Genomic DNA, 14,957 nt, shown 5'->3' on the forward strand with positions numbered 1-14,957 from the left:
CTTAGGTTTACTGAACAAAAACAAGCTCACTAATCCAGATTGATGCAGCCTGACCCAGGGAAAGAAAACAGCCCGACTCTCACGGTGAGAACTGTTGATTTGTAGGTAAGTTCTACTCACCCTGTTCTTCAATAACAGTTTAGCCTACACTTTAGACTCTAAAACAAGCTGCCTTAAAGTGTATTTCTGTCCTCTGACCTGCCCTTATTCTCCTTTGTAATGCTTTTTCAGGTATTACCACCACCAAAGCTTTACTGATAGCCATCTATTTATAGTCCGAGCATGTACCATGCTCTTAGCTCTCAGATAAGTATTGTGAAAGACTGAAAGGAGAGAAAAGATGTGTCTCTGCCTGTTAGTGCTGCTGGGAGGTGAACGAGCATGGTGTGGGCTTGGATGTCAAGACACGCGGAAGGCTGGGAGGATCTAAAGTCCCAGAGGGTGGGTGAGGGTGGAAAGAGGAGTTTATGCCCAACCTTCTACTCATTTTGGAAACTGTTCAATTTTGCAATCAGTGTATCACACTCTTCCCACTCTTTGAACTGTTGATTGTTCAGATTTAGCATGAATTCATCCCCAGAGTAACAGATCTGAAAGCCCCTTGAGAGCAGGAACTGTGTTTTGGTCACCGCTACCCTCAGTTTTAAGCATGGCTTCAGCACGTGGCGGGCTTACAGGCTGAATGAACTCGTGTATATTTGAATTAATAAACTGAGGGGGCTCCAGAATGGCTGGCTCAGGGTATTGCCTTCCCAAATACTCTCCAGGCCTCTGAGAAGGCTCTTGGGGAGCCTTTAAGAAATAGTAAAAGGGAATTCTCTTATGGGGTGAATATTATCTTATGTATGTGGGGTGTTTTTATTCTTTTTTGATTTCTGAAGAGTTGTTCACATACCTCTCACTTGATCTTTCCAGCATTCTGGTTGGGGGCTGCATCAGGAGCCTCCTGTCCATCTTAGTTTATCAGCAAGGAGTATGAGAGTTAGAAGGATACTACCCCTCATCCTTCAATGTCACTCTGGAAAACCATTTTACTACAGGGGTTTCCAATAGCATGACTTCATCTGACTAGGCAGCTGTGGTTTCCAAAATACACAGGTCTCAGGCACTGAGCTCAGACTACAAGCTGGGAGTCAGCATCCCGCTCTTGTATTATCAAGTTAGTGGTGGTGCCTGGGAGAATCTCGCTGTATTGTCCCCAGGTCACAAAGAGGATGGAGAGGCACATGCTCAGGGGACCGCTGTACAGGGACTTTGATTTGGAGAGGAAGAATGCCAAGCAGGCTGAAGCCAGACTGGGCCAAAGACTTCAGAGACTGGAGGATATCCGCCTCTACCATTTGAAATTGCTGGCCAGAGAGCAGAGGCAGCTCCAGAAAGAACTACAGAGGCTGCAGCAAGGTAGGGCTTCCAGGACTGGGAGCAGTGGCCTCCAGAGGCAGAGCCTGGCCTGGGTGCTGTCAGAACCCTGGGGACCAAGAGGGCGGGAGCTTCAGATCTCAACCTGGGCTGTAGGCTGTCCAACCTATCTCCTCCTCCCTCTGTCCTCAATTATCCAATTCCCCGGGGCAGCTTGTTCACAAGTTTTTGTTTTTGTTTTTTTCTTGAGACAGTGTCTCATTTTGTTGCCCTCAATAGAGGGCCATAGCATCATAGCTCACAGCAACCTCAAACTCTTGGGCTCAAGTGATTCTCTGCAACCTCAAACTCTTGGGCTCAAGCTATTCTCTTGTCTCAGCCTTCTGAGTATCTGGGACTACAGGTGTCTGCCACAATGACCAGCTATTTTTAGAGATGGGGACTCACTGTGGCTCAGGCTGGTCTCAAGCAATCCATCCACCTCGGCCTCCCAGACTGCTAGGATTACAAGCGTGAGCCATTGCGCCCCAGCCCACAAAACTCCTTGAGAGAACCATCCTCAGGCCTCTGATCACTGGCACTTTTCCAACTAGCTCTTCCCCACTGAAATTCTTAGTTTTCTACTTTCTTATTTTATTGTTCACTCTGCTTTTGTTTTACTATGTCTGGGTTGATTTGCTTTCCCCCTTTTTTATGTCCAACTTTTCTCCTCTGGATCTAACAACCATTTATTGAGCAGCTGATAACGTGCAAGCCACTATCTGAGCTCACTTTGTGGGAGGGGAAGTCGAAAAAGAAAGACACATCCTTTCTCACTGGAGGCAGGTGCCAGCGCTCAGGGGCTCTGAAATGACGGGCACATCCAAGAGGAGAGCCAGGTGCTCTGATTGAAGGCCAAATCTTTCAGGGCTACACCTAATATGTGGACATGAAAGCCAATTATGTCCAGCCTGGGAATTATTTCTATCCTCTCATGTGGGGCCTGAAAGACGCCACTAAATAAGAAACTTAACTGCTCTGTGTTCAATTTTGCAAAAATTGGTTAAACCAACCTAGGATGAGAGCTCATCAACTAGAGAAGAATATTAGAAGCCATTTGGTTGATTCGCACTTTAGTTCTCAAAAATGACCCTGACCACCAGATGCCTATTCCCAGGAGGGGAAACCAGAGGTTAGGCCCTGGGTGAGTGGGTGTCCTCGCTGAGTGGAGAGTCTTCCTTGGTCACAGGCGGCACGGAAAGCGTCTGCACCAGCAGGAAGGAAAACCTTTGAGTCAAGGGCTTCTGTCTTTGTACACTTTGGAAAGTCATGTCCTCTCTTGCTTGCCAGTGAAATTAGAAGAAAGGGAAGGAAACAATAAGTATTAAGTCTCACCACGTATTAGTCATTGTAATTGGAAATATTTTTCCATGATTCATTTAAGGAAATTGTTACTGAGATCCAGCGATGTGCCAGTTGGTGGATTGCTCATGATGCATACTACCTATCCTCATCTTAGAGAATCAGATCAGTAGGTTACAAATCAGGCTCAGAAGTTCACCTTTTTATTTTTTATTTATTTATTTATTTTTTTAAGAGACAGAGTCTCACTTTATCTCCCTCAGTAGAATGCCGTGGCGTCACACAGCTGACGGCAACCTCCAACTCCTAGGCTAAGGTGATTCTCTTGCCTCAGCCTCCCAAGTAGTTGGGACCACAGGCATCTGCCACAATGCCCAGCTATTTTGTTGTTGTTGTTGCAATTTTGCTGGGGCTGGATTTGAACCCACCACCCTCGGTACATGGGGCTGGTGCCTTACCCCTGAGCCACAGGCGCCAGCCAAAAGTTTGCCTTTTTAACTGAGATTATACTAAAGTAGTTTATTCTGAGACAGGTGTTGTGCAGACGAGACTTTGCAAAACACTAGTACAGCTCTTCAGAATAGAGACTGGAGTGCAAATATGAAAAAACATGCTCTTACCCCTGAGATGCTTGTATTTGAATTGGAGGGTGACTTTGCTTACAAAAAAATTATGATCGAAACTGCTAAATTGGACCTTTATAGGAAGTAAAGCAGGAGCATTGGAATGTTAACATGTCCATCAAAAGGCCCTGACTAAGACTTCCAAAAAGGGCAGTGTGTGAGCAGAATCTCAGAGGAGAGGGAGAATAGGAGGAAGGCGTGGAGAGTTAGCCGAGGGCATGTGGAATGCGGCTGCTCCCGGCAGAAGAACAGTATATAAAGGACCCACACACCAGCATGGCTCGCCACACGTAGCTCAGCACTGCAGAGGGTAACATGGAGGAGGGGGGCAGAGGAGAGAAGGTACACGGGCAGTTTTCAGAGACAAAGTAGAATAAATAATGTCTCTGATCACAAATAGCTTCACAGGTCTTCAAAAGGAGTTTAGAGTTCACCCTGTCCGGTTTGGAAGTGGGGAGATTATATGTTAGAAAGATCAGTCTTGTTGCAGCACTTAGGGCAGAACTCAGGCTAGAGTCAGAGTAGATTTAATGGAATTACAAAGTTCAGGCCATAATTTCAAGGCCTAAAGTAGCACACCGGTCAGGTGAAGAAGATGAGAAGACCAGCATTTCATAATATTTACAAAGCAGAACTGTCAGAGTTTTTGGACCAATTATGTGTCCAAGGATTAAAAAAAAAATAAGGATCAAGAGTATATTTCCTGGCACAGCACAGGCACTTAAATGTACTTGCTAAATTGGGTACCTGGGTGGGTACAAGGACCAGGCCTTGCTAGGGAGAATACTGGAGTTTCAGAGTGAAGAGGTGCTCATTTCTGAGCTTTTTGGCCCTAAACTGCAGAAGAGTGGCCTTCTGGGAGAAGTAGCTTAAAATCCCTTAGTGCAGTGTTTTTCAACCTTTATGATTTCACAGCACCCTTAAATTATGTTGATCAAAAAAAAAAAGAGTAAAAAAAGAATATACTTACTGTGCTTTGAACTTCTTTCAAAAATAATTTAATTGATGACCTTTACAAATGTTCCCAGCACACCTAAGATCCTCTCATGGCACACCAATTGAAAACCACTGCCTTAGTGTACAGGGAATAAGTGAAGTTCTTACCTGGAAAAGCCCCTTTCCCTCCCTAAGAAGAACAATAACAAAGCAGCCCACAGAGGACTGCCTTTTATCCTGACTACTTCAAAAAGAAATGCTTAAATGAAAAAGTACTAGGAGTCAAATGTGAATTCCAAGTTCTTTATCTGGTTATTCCCTCTACTCGGTGCCTACTAACAAGAAGTGCAGATTTAAGGAACTCACTCCCGTTAGTGCAAATTAGCACAAGACCTTCCATACTGAATGGCCGATTCATGAGATGTCTTGAAAGCGAACTGGGTCCTCCGTAGCAGCTACGGCTACCGGATGCTGAAACATCAACTCAACAAGCCAAACTCAGCCCTTAATCATGGCTGGCAGTTACGCCCTTATGCCACGGACGGGCAAGAGTTCACATAATTGTGGTGAAGGAGACAATACACTCACACCCAGTTATTTTGTTTGGGAAAACCCTGGGTTTGCCGATTGAAATGTTCAAACAAAACCTCTGTGGGCCTAACCAGTTTAAACGTCTGATCTTGATGTTTCTAAACCCTCTTTGACATGTTTTAGGTAAACATTGGGAAACTGCTTTAAATTTTTCTGTTTGCATCTGTCATGCTGGGTGGACCAAGGATGTCCACACACCGGTTCTCTGAACCCCCATTTGTACGGTGTGGACCAAGGATGGGTGGGCCAAGGATGTCCACAAACCAGTTCTCTGAACCCCCATTTGTACAGTGTGGACCAAGGATGGGTGGGCCAAGGATGTCCACACACGAGTTCTCTGAACCCCCATTTGTACAGCGTGGACCAAGGATGGGTGGACCAAGGATGTCCACACACCGGTTCTCTGAACCCCCATTTCCCAACATTGTTCTTCTCTCATTGTGCTCGTGTTCTAAGGCTGCCATAAAAAGCTTTACAAACTGAGCAATACCAGTAATTTATTAAACAACAGCAAGGTATTGTCTCACAATTCTGGAGCCCAAAATCCAACTGTTCACACCTTCCTCAGGAGGACTGTGAGGAAGGATCTACTGCTGGCCTCTCACCTTCGCTCATCCACAGCCCCTTCCCCCTCCACCTCTTCACATGGTATGTGTGTCCTGTGTTCAGATTTCCTGCTCACAAGGACACCAGTTATATTGGATCAGGACCTGCCCTAAAGTCTTCATTTTGACCCAGTTATCTCTGTAAACACCCCATCTCCATATAAGTCACTCTCTGAGGTACTAGAGATTAGGAATTCAACACGTGAAATTTGGAGAGGATACAGTTCAATTCATAATGCTTACTCATTAACTCAAAGCAGATATGGTGAAGAAAAAAGTCTCCTCTTATTTTGGGAGTGGAATTCAGAAGAGACCAGAAGATGTTTCCATGTTCTCACCCCAAGAAGGACAGAAGCATAGAGTCTCGCAAACTAAGAAAATTAGGTAAGGAATGATTCCCAAACTCACTGGTGTGACATTAAATTTTTCTTTCCAACCGACCTCTTCAAACTATTCTCTTCCTGAGAAAATGCTGCCTTCCTGTCCTAAGCAGAGACATTTTCCCCCATGTTGGTACCACCTGTTCTCACCCCTACCCTGCTCCCACCCACTTTATTACCCCAGCTGATACCCCACATTAAAGGGGCCCCAGGTCTAATAATTCCAAAAATCTAAATATGTGCATTTTCATTGGTTTTCAGAGCTATTTCTTCTTTTTATCTCCTTTCCCAGAGCATTAGCAACCAGCATGACCCAAGAAATATATAAAACTACATCCCAGATGCCTCCTTTACATCACTCTGACCCCAAAACCCCCACAAGGAGTAACGAGCCGCCACCCTGCCAAAATACTGCCTTCTTCACAGAAGAAAAACCACGAGCCCAAGAGAAGGGTTCTATGAATCCACCTGACAGCATAGACTCCAAGGAGGGCATCCCTGTCCCACGTCAAGATCCAGAGGTGTCCACCAACACCATAGAACTGGGCCCTGGTTCCGGCCCCGCTGGTGACAGAATGCCACACACCAATGCGATTGGATCAAAAGATGTCACCCCAAAGCTGGATGAGAATGCTGGGAAACAAATCTCCCCAAATCCCAGGGACCGTGCAAGAAGCTTCTCAGGCAAGTTCACGAAGCCAACCTTCTTAGAGCTGTTTGCAAAGGCCAAAAACGCCCACTATCTGCGGCACAGGGTCCCCCCTGAGTCTGAGAGGCTGCTCAGCACTGGGGAGATATTCGGGCACGGCGAATCCTCGTCGTCCAGGGCAGGAAGGGAGGGTGAGACCATTGTGCCGTCTGCGTCCTTTCCTCTCTAACCATGTCACACAGCCTGACAGTAACATTCCCCACTATCACTAAGGAACTGTGCTCCTCAAGTAACGACAGAACACAATTCAGAGGGGAAACAAACAGAATTGTAGGCCAATTTTATTTTAAACTCCCAAGAGTTTGTGATGGTCTTTCCCTCTTTAATAGGAAAAAGAAAAATCTTTCTCTAAATGAACAACGCTAGTATACGACCAAATACGAGGAGGAATAAATCTTTTTAAAATACTTGAAGTGATGCATTTGGGCTTCTAATGCCATTGAAAGTATGAATGTACATTGATAACTGGGCTTTTCTGGAAAATTAGAGTCCTGCTTTCATTGCCTCCTGCTTCTTATGGCGCCACCTGCTGGTAGAACATCATAACTATTCTCTTTATTTTAATTTTTTTTCTTTATTTTTTTTAAAATTAAGTCATATATACATAGATCATGAATACCTTTATGCCTTTGTGGGATTCAATGTGTTGATTATTTGTACAAATTGGAGTTATTACATCCTGTTTTAGTTTAACATACAGTGGTGGTAGGAATAGGAACTCAGTTGTAAATATGAACCATCACATGACCTATACAGAAAACCTGCTCTCTGCCACAGCCATTCACTCTGTAGGAAGCTCTTTTCTCCTTTCCTTCGTTTCCAGGCAACTCCACTTTAGTTTTCCCATTCTCACTTCCAACCTGCTCATATCAAATTGTTTGGATCCTAATAAAAGAGTAATCAATCTGTTTCCTTTTACATATTCTAAAATCAAAGCATTTGTTTAAAATGTAATTATCTCCCAACACTCTATCAAATTCACATCAGAATCTATCAAAAACTACCTCACTATAGTATGAGAAGTAACCAACATCCTTGTTGCAAGCAGGCCTCTGTGACAGGGCACACACTGTTAATAGACTCTATAACTAATAGACTCTTTCTCATCTAATTGGTCCAAATATAAAATCATCATCCCTTATTATTATTTTTTTATTATTTACCCTGGCTTCATTAGAAAAACCAGCTAGTACCTGTAAGTCCAAGGTCTTAAAGAAATTAGGCTCCTCTGAGAGGATAAATTCAAATCTTCAACTCAAAAGCAAATTTGAATTTCAAAAGAATAAACCTGGGGGTGTACTTAATATCAAACCTCAACCTTGGATGTAACCCAGCCTGAGATATTTTGAAGAAAAAAAGATCATTTTAATTGGCAAAGATAAAGGACTCCAAACTACTAATACTACAAGCATCGAGAAATGAAAATTCATTCACTTTTAACCTATTAATTAAAAGTGGATTAATTTGATGCAGTAGCTTTTAATTTAATTTACATTTAAGATTCCTTGTGTTTAAAAATAACAATTCATAACAGTGACCATTGTTCAGTCCTCTTACCATTCGGATGCTTATTAGAAAAATCTTTGAACTTTCTCGCTGGGGACTATTTGCTCATATTGAGGGGAAAGAAGTGAGACAAAGGACATAGACAATGTGTTCAAAGCCAAAGGACAAATGCAAGAATTGCCAGAGCAAGTGATTCATACTTTTTATAGCTGTGGAGAGAGCAACAGGCACTGGACAAGCATAGGCTTGCATCCTTGAGTCCCCGGTCCATCTCCCTCCAAGCTTCCCTTTGCGCTCCAGCAAATTGGAGAGCATGAGAAGACTAATTAGTGATTCCAATAATTATTTTGATATTATTCAATAAAAGCAAGTGTAATTCTGCAACATGTCTGTAAGAATTCATGTTTGAGCGATGTCTTTTTCAGAGCATTTCCCACTCTTTTTACTTAGGGGTACACATTCACACAGACACTCAGACCCACAATGGCTCTTTTTAAAAATGGCTCTGAAAGAAAGGTGCTAAGGTGTCAGATGATAGTTCACTACACACGCTCACACCAACAGCGTGGTACCTCTCAGCATGCTGGCAGGAGGTGAGCATGTTTCAGGAAACTAAGGGTGAGCATTGGCCCAAACACATTTCTCAGCCTTCAGCAAATTGTGTTAAAAATTCTTAGCAGTGTCTTTATCCAGGCTCGTCTGAATATACAAACAAAATTAAATATACCTTAGGTTCTAAAAATTAAAGGAAAAAATGAGATCAGCAAGATTTGGATTCAAAAGGAAAACATCGGGCATGGTATATAGGAAGAGAATTAGAAATAGTAGACAGACAGAGATAGCAAGATAGGGCAACCTGAGGAATCGCTGAGAACGTCAGAGCATGTTGAATCGGTTCTAACTCCATTCCCTACCAAACCAACTGGGAGTTCTCATAAACAAAAAAGCTGACAGATCTGAACTTCGCAACCGGGACCACTTTGGCCTCTGTGGCAGAAGTTCTAACTACAAAGAGCCAAAAACATTATAGTGAAAACTCAACAGGAACCAATTCTAAAAGCAAGACTCTTCCCTAATTATCCAAGCAGCAATAAGATGAGAAGCTTTTCTCATACTGTAACAAATGATTCCCAAAGGAGATTCTGTCAAAACAAAAACAACAAAACCACACTATGTCTGCTTTCCTTTTACCTCATAGCAAACCCTCCAGAAAGTAATTCCTATTTAGGAGAACGTACTCGGGCTCAGGGCAATCGGGATCCCTAGTGGAAGATTCCACAGCTCACCCTTATTTTGCCATTTAGTCCTAAATATCACCAAAAGACAAAACCACGTTTGATAATGATCATATTGTTTAGTCTTGGCGTTTTTCCATAGGATATTGGAGTTGGTAGAGTTTAGGTGTTAACCAGTTCAACCTCAGTCCAAAGGTGTAATAAAGTAACTTCTTCAAAACAACCAGAAAATGAAAACATTCGTTTTCAGTAAATTTCACGTTTATGAATTTTGGTGTACCCTTGATGTTGTTCGCCCTAGGTGAGCCAATGCTGCCCCCTAGTGGTGAAGATGGCAAGTCACCAACGGAGTGTCGGACCTCAGGTTTGCCATCTAGTGGAATAAACAGAACCCCAAAGCAAGAGATCCGGAGGGCCTGGAAATTAGTTATCAGACTAATGTCATTTTCCAAACGGTATTCCAAGAGATCTTAGCGCTATTGGAAAAAGGGAGGCTGAATTTGAAAAGAATTCGGGAAAGCCTCAGTTAAAGCATAAAAATAAGTTTCTGTGCATAAGACTTCTTCAAGTCTTTAATATGTTAATGTCACTGTGAAGGAGGGGGTGGGGGTTGCATCATGCTGAATTCCCCCAAATGGTATAACCATGCATGAAAATTTTGTCTATAAATCATCTCTGGGGACAATGACAATCCACGAAGCACATTTTAGAAACACTTTCCTAAAATAAAAACTAGATTAAGATAAGCTTTTTATCTTACAGAAGTCAAACAGCAAAAATCTTATGAGTTCAAGATGGCAATAGCAGGAACAACACTTTTCTTAAAATATTTTCTTGATTTTTTTTCCTTCATTTTCTTTGTATTACCACACCCATGCCTACACACGTTCACAAGTCTGCACACGCACACACAAACACAGCAACAGCCTGGCTCAAAATTATTATGAGGCTAAAATGGCAGTTTGTACCTGTTTCAGCTGCTTTATATATTTCACATGGGTTCTCGGGAGTAGTCTTTGCTTTACTTGACAGATAAGAAATTTGAAGTTTGGGGATTGCAACTTCAGAAGTCCAGCTGGATCCTGCATGGACAGCATATGGGGCTGGGATCGAACCTACTTCTGTCTAGCTCCAAAGGCACCATTCTCCCCACAACCTGACACTGCCTTGTTTGCCTCCATCCAAAAGCTCAACAACAGCATCAAAATTGCTAACGCCAAGCACCTGTAGTAAGGACTCGGGGTATGAAGACAGATCCCGTAGCGTCTGGTCTCAAGTCTGCCATCTAGTGGAATAAACAGACTCCAACCCAAATTCGGTTAAAACTGATAACTGCCGTGACAATTGGTGGGTCTTTCCTAGAGTCCATTCTACCCCCAAAGCGCCAACAAAACCTGTCACGGTGATTCCATTCTGCCTGCTAGTGACTTATTCAGGAAAGGGCATGTGATGCAATCTTTGCTAATTAAACACACAAGGGGAAGTCTACCAAGGACTTCTGGGAAAGATATCCCCATTCCTAAGAAATAAACACAGTGAAAATAGTTGTTTCCATCCCTGAGAGACTGTCACGTCTGCATGTGGCTTCCAGGATGCCATGTGTGGAAGATCAGGCACGGCCATCCTGCCACAGACCAAGGAAGCAGCACAGGAAATGTAAACAGTAGATAAAGCTGGAGAAGTCGGTGGGGCCAGATCGTGAAAGGCTTTAGATGGCATGTGATGATATAATTTATTATCCAAAGTGGAATAATTCTGGAGTGAAAGGGAATGTTACTGATAAACACATCAGAACAACAGGCACAACACGGACAGACCTAGTTACAGACCATGCAAATGGTTAGGATTTCATTTGGGTTTGGTTACCTCACAGCTTTTAAGGGACAAATAGTTATAGTAACAGGCTTCTTTATTGGGGGCAGAGACCAAATATGGATTATCTCACTTACATCGGTATTTTCAATACTTCTCACTTAAAATGATTAGTGGATGTGTGTGTGTGTGTGGATTTTAGGCACATCTTTCTGGCAGCAATGCAGAGAAGGGCTTCCTGGGGACAGGAGGAGAGTCAGGGGATAAAACTTGCATATCAAAGAGATTGAGAGATTAAGTGAGGATGGCATAGGACAGCTCAAGAGTAGGGGCAGATCAGGAAAAAAGTTTATTAATAGGAAAATAATTAAGAGCACCTGGTGATTCATTCTGAAGGGAGAAGATGGGACTCGGGTTCCTGGCTTAAGCATCTGCATGAATGATGATACAATTTCCCCAAGTAGGAACACTTGAGGAGTAATGGCGCTCACCTCATCCTGGGAAGGCTCAGGCAACCCAACTCTGAAGGCAATGGGGCGCTAAGCTACTTGAACCTGGTATATGGACTTGTGGTATGGCAATGGGGCGCTAAGCTACTTGAACCTGGTATATGGACTTGTGTAGATGATGCCATTTTAAAGTAGGAAGTAAACTGAGGGAAAGTTGATTGGGGGTCAGGAAAACTGTGTTGGTTTTCTGGATCTTTCTAGGAAAGATTAGTAATGAGAGAGAAATCTGGGGAAAGAGAATTAGTTAGTGGCCAGGAGTTCAACAGAACTGCCAAAAAGAAGAAATTGAGGGAAATATATTGCAATGTGTTCATTGCAAGTCTCTCAAGCTTGATGTTGTTCTCCCTGTGTGAGTCAGTGCTGCCCCCTAGTGGTGAAGATGGCAAGTCGCCAACGGAGTGGCTCATTATAGGACTCAACGAGAGTCCTTTCTTTATAGACAGGACTCATCTCCCTGCCCTTGTTGGTGGGAGACGCTTAGTGCCTAGATTTCTGGATCACTCCCAGGTGACCTCCCAGCTGCCTCTCCCTTCCTCACCGTCCCCTTTCCTTACTTCCTTCTTTCCTTCCTATTCATCAAATTATTCTCTTTCTTCCAGGAATCAGTCTTTCTCTCCCTTGTTTTCTTTCCTTGTTATTTTATCAGTTTTAATATAATTGAGGTCTTGAATTTTATTAAGCACTTCAATCCACAGCTAAGATAATATATACAGTTTGATTGTTGCTGGCCAAGGGATAAAATTCCCCCTTCCTTGGTGCTTGAAAAGTCATTCATTCATTCAACAAATATCTATATTGAGCCCCATGAGTAGGTGCTGTTCTTTCATTATAGACAACAGAAAACAAGGCATGATGAAGACACTGATGGTCAACTTCCAGACTGTTTTTTCATGCCTGTGAATCAATCCAAGAAAGGCATGTGATAGGCTGGTGTTGGTAAATAAGTAATTACATAAACTATACAGCATTCTCTCTCTTCCCAACTTCCCCTCCAATTAATAGCCATGTCATTTTTCTCTGTAAGAGCCAAAAGTACAAAAAATAGCAAAGCTCAACTGAAGTAAGCCTCGAATATCAACAAGATAAAACAATATACAGTTTTTCCAGATTAATGATGTTTTTTCTTTTCTCATTATAAAACTTTTTCTGCAGAAGACTCTTGTGAATCTAAGAAGACTCTTTAGTTAGAGTCCCAACTTTAGTTAGAGTCCTCCATCTGAAGTGCCTTTAAAATAATAGTGTTTACTACATGTATGCTAGCTGGTAACAATGAAAGTGCCGACGGTCTTCAGGGTAACTTAATAAGTAGTTTAATGTCTTAGGCGAAAACTACTTTCAGCTGATAACAGTGCTATTCCTTATTTGAAGATTTTCCTCCCTCCCTTCTTTCCTCCCTCCCACCTGTCTTTTTTCTGTCCCCATGCTTCCTCCTCCCTCTCCCTTCCTCCCTGTCTCCTTTCCTTCCTTTCCTTCTTTCCTTCCTTCCTTTCTTCTTTCTTTCATTTTATTTTGTATGTTCTTTTCTTTCCTTCCTTCTTTCTTTATCTTTCTCTCTTTCTTTCTTCCCTGCTTGCTTGCTTTTGTTATTACTTACTAATATCTTACAGCAGAACTGGATTCCCACAGAACATACTTCGGAAAATACTTTCTAAAACAAAGACAATTCTCACCTGATGTTTTCAAGGTCCCAGATTTCTGTGTTTCCCAGGGCCAAACAGCCAACATGAAGGGAGCAGGTCTCACTCATATAAGACAGTAAGTGGTAAGATGCTCACCTGGCACCTGCTGAGGTATATTGCCTCAGAAAACACTGGGTGGGCAGAACAATAATTCAGAATAAATTTCCAACATGCTGTTACTCTCTGCAATTGGTGGGGGTAAAGTAAAGGTGAAGAATTAATAAATCTGAAAACCAGGCAGCACCTGTGGCTCAGTGAGTAGGGCACGGGCCCCATATACTGAGGGTGGCAGGTTCAAACTCGGCCCTGGCCAAACTGCAACAAAATAATAGCCAGGCATTGTGGTGGGGGCCTGTAGTCCCAGTTACTCAGGAGACTGAGGCAAAAGAATCACCTAAGCCCAAGAGCTGGAGGTCACGGTACTCTACCAAGGATGACAAAGTAAGACTCTGTCTCTAAAAAAAATAAAATAAAATAAAAAATAAATTTGAAAACCCCTAAAATGCATAATTTACATAAAGACATGCTATCTTTGTTTCTCAAACCTAAAATTCATCTTCTGTGAACCCAAAGTGAATGCATTTTTATAACTAAGACATATTTCTCACTCACCAATAGTATGATGGGCACCAGAAGCACCCAGATTAAGGAGAAAGAATTGCATACGTCAGGTTGGCCATGACTGCCCTCAGGCACGCTGCACTGGAATACAGGCCTAAAGGATATAGAGAGTTGCTATGAGGGTCCCGATGCATCAGATGTTTCCATTTAGTCATTTCCCTAGGCCTATCATCCTAAGCACATTCTTTCAATTTCCCTTGAAAGTGGGGAGCTCCTAAGTCCAACAACCATGTTTCAGTTGTCTATGGTGTAAAAGGAACCTGGATATAAAAGAAAGATGTCTATTCCCCAGAAACTCCTGGCATGCCTTTACCTAAGAAATGATTGGAGAAGGGGAAGTGGTCCCAGAGATTCAAATTCCTTTGCATCTAGCTTGAAGTAGAAGCTTCAGGCCCCAGAGCAGACCAGCGGGAGAGCCCCAGATGGGGTGCTCAGCCCAGGTCCCTTCACTCTAGGAAGTTCTAATGAAATTTTCAATCAGCACAAAACTTATGTTTGTGGCACTTACTCCTTATAAAGCCACTGCTTGATCTTCAGTGATTTGTTAACCACCATAGAATTGCTCTAGCATTTTTATACTTTTCAATGATTTATTTTAATTATTGATCATTAAGAACATATTTGTAATCTTAACTTTAAGTAATAATTATAAGTGTAATCATAATATACATTTCATATAATTATATACACATTATATTTAAATATATTTTAATTATTGATCATTAAGAACGATATACTTAAATATATTTTATCATTTTAATATCAATTTAATTTAATCTTGATTTTATCTATTTAAGCGAGGACCAGAAAATATCAACTACTGTTGTGTCTGGGATTTGGTATGCAGATTTACTCTCTCTACTCACCTGTCTGGCCCCCAGTGACTTTTTCTTTACCCAAAGGTAAGGTGACCAGATTTTAACATTGGTAAAGCGGGACACGATTGATGGGGGAGGGGTTCTTAATTAAAAATTTGGTCTATATGGAGCAACAAAAATTTTCATAGAACACAAAAATAGTATTGTAATATATATTTTTTTAATTTCAGCAT

General features: G+C 42.2%; 1 protein-coding gene across 1 annotated transcript; it reads left to right on the forward strand.

Annotated features, from left to right (window-relative positions):
* Nucleotides 1–1,214: 1,214 nt before the first annotated feature.
* CCDC190 (coiled-coil domain containing 190) lies at nucleotides 1,215–6,713 on the forward strand. The gene is made up of 3 exons (XM_003785843.1): nucleotides 1,215–1,401; nucleotides 5,713–5,839; nucleotides 6,128–6,713. The coding sequence occupies exons 1-3, from the start codon at nucleotides 1,215–1,217 to the stop codon at nucleotides 6,711–6,713; spliced, it is 900 nt and encodes a 299-aa protein (XP_003785891.1).
* The last annotated feature ends 8,244 nt before the right edge of the window (nucleotides 6,714–14,957 follow it).

This window comes from Otolemur garnettii, unplaced genomic scaffold (genome assembly GCF_000181295.1).
Source record: "Otolemur garnettii isolate 467f Iridium unplaced genomic scaffold, OtoGar3 scaffold00016, whole genome shotgun sequence".
NCBI classification, from domain to species: domain Eukaryota; kingdom Metazoa; phylum Chordata; class Mammalia; order Primates; family Galagidae; genus Otolemur; species Otolemur garnettii.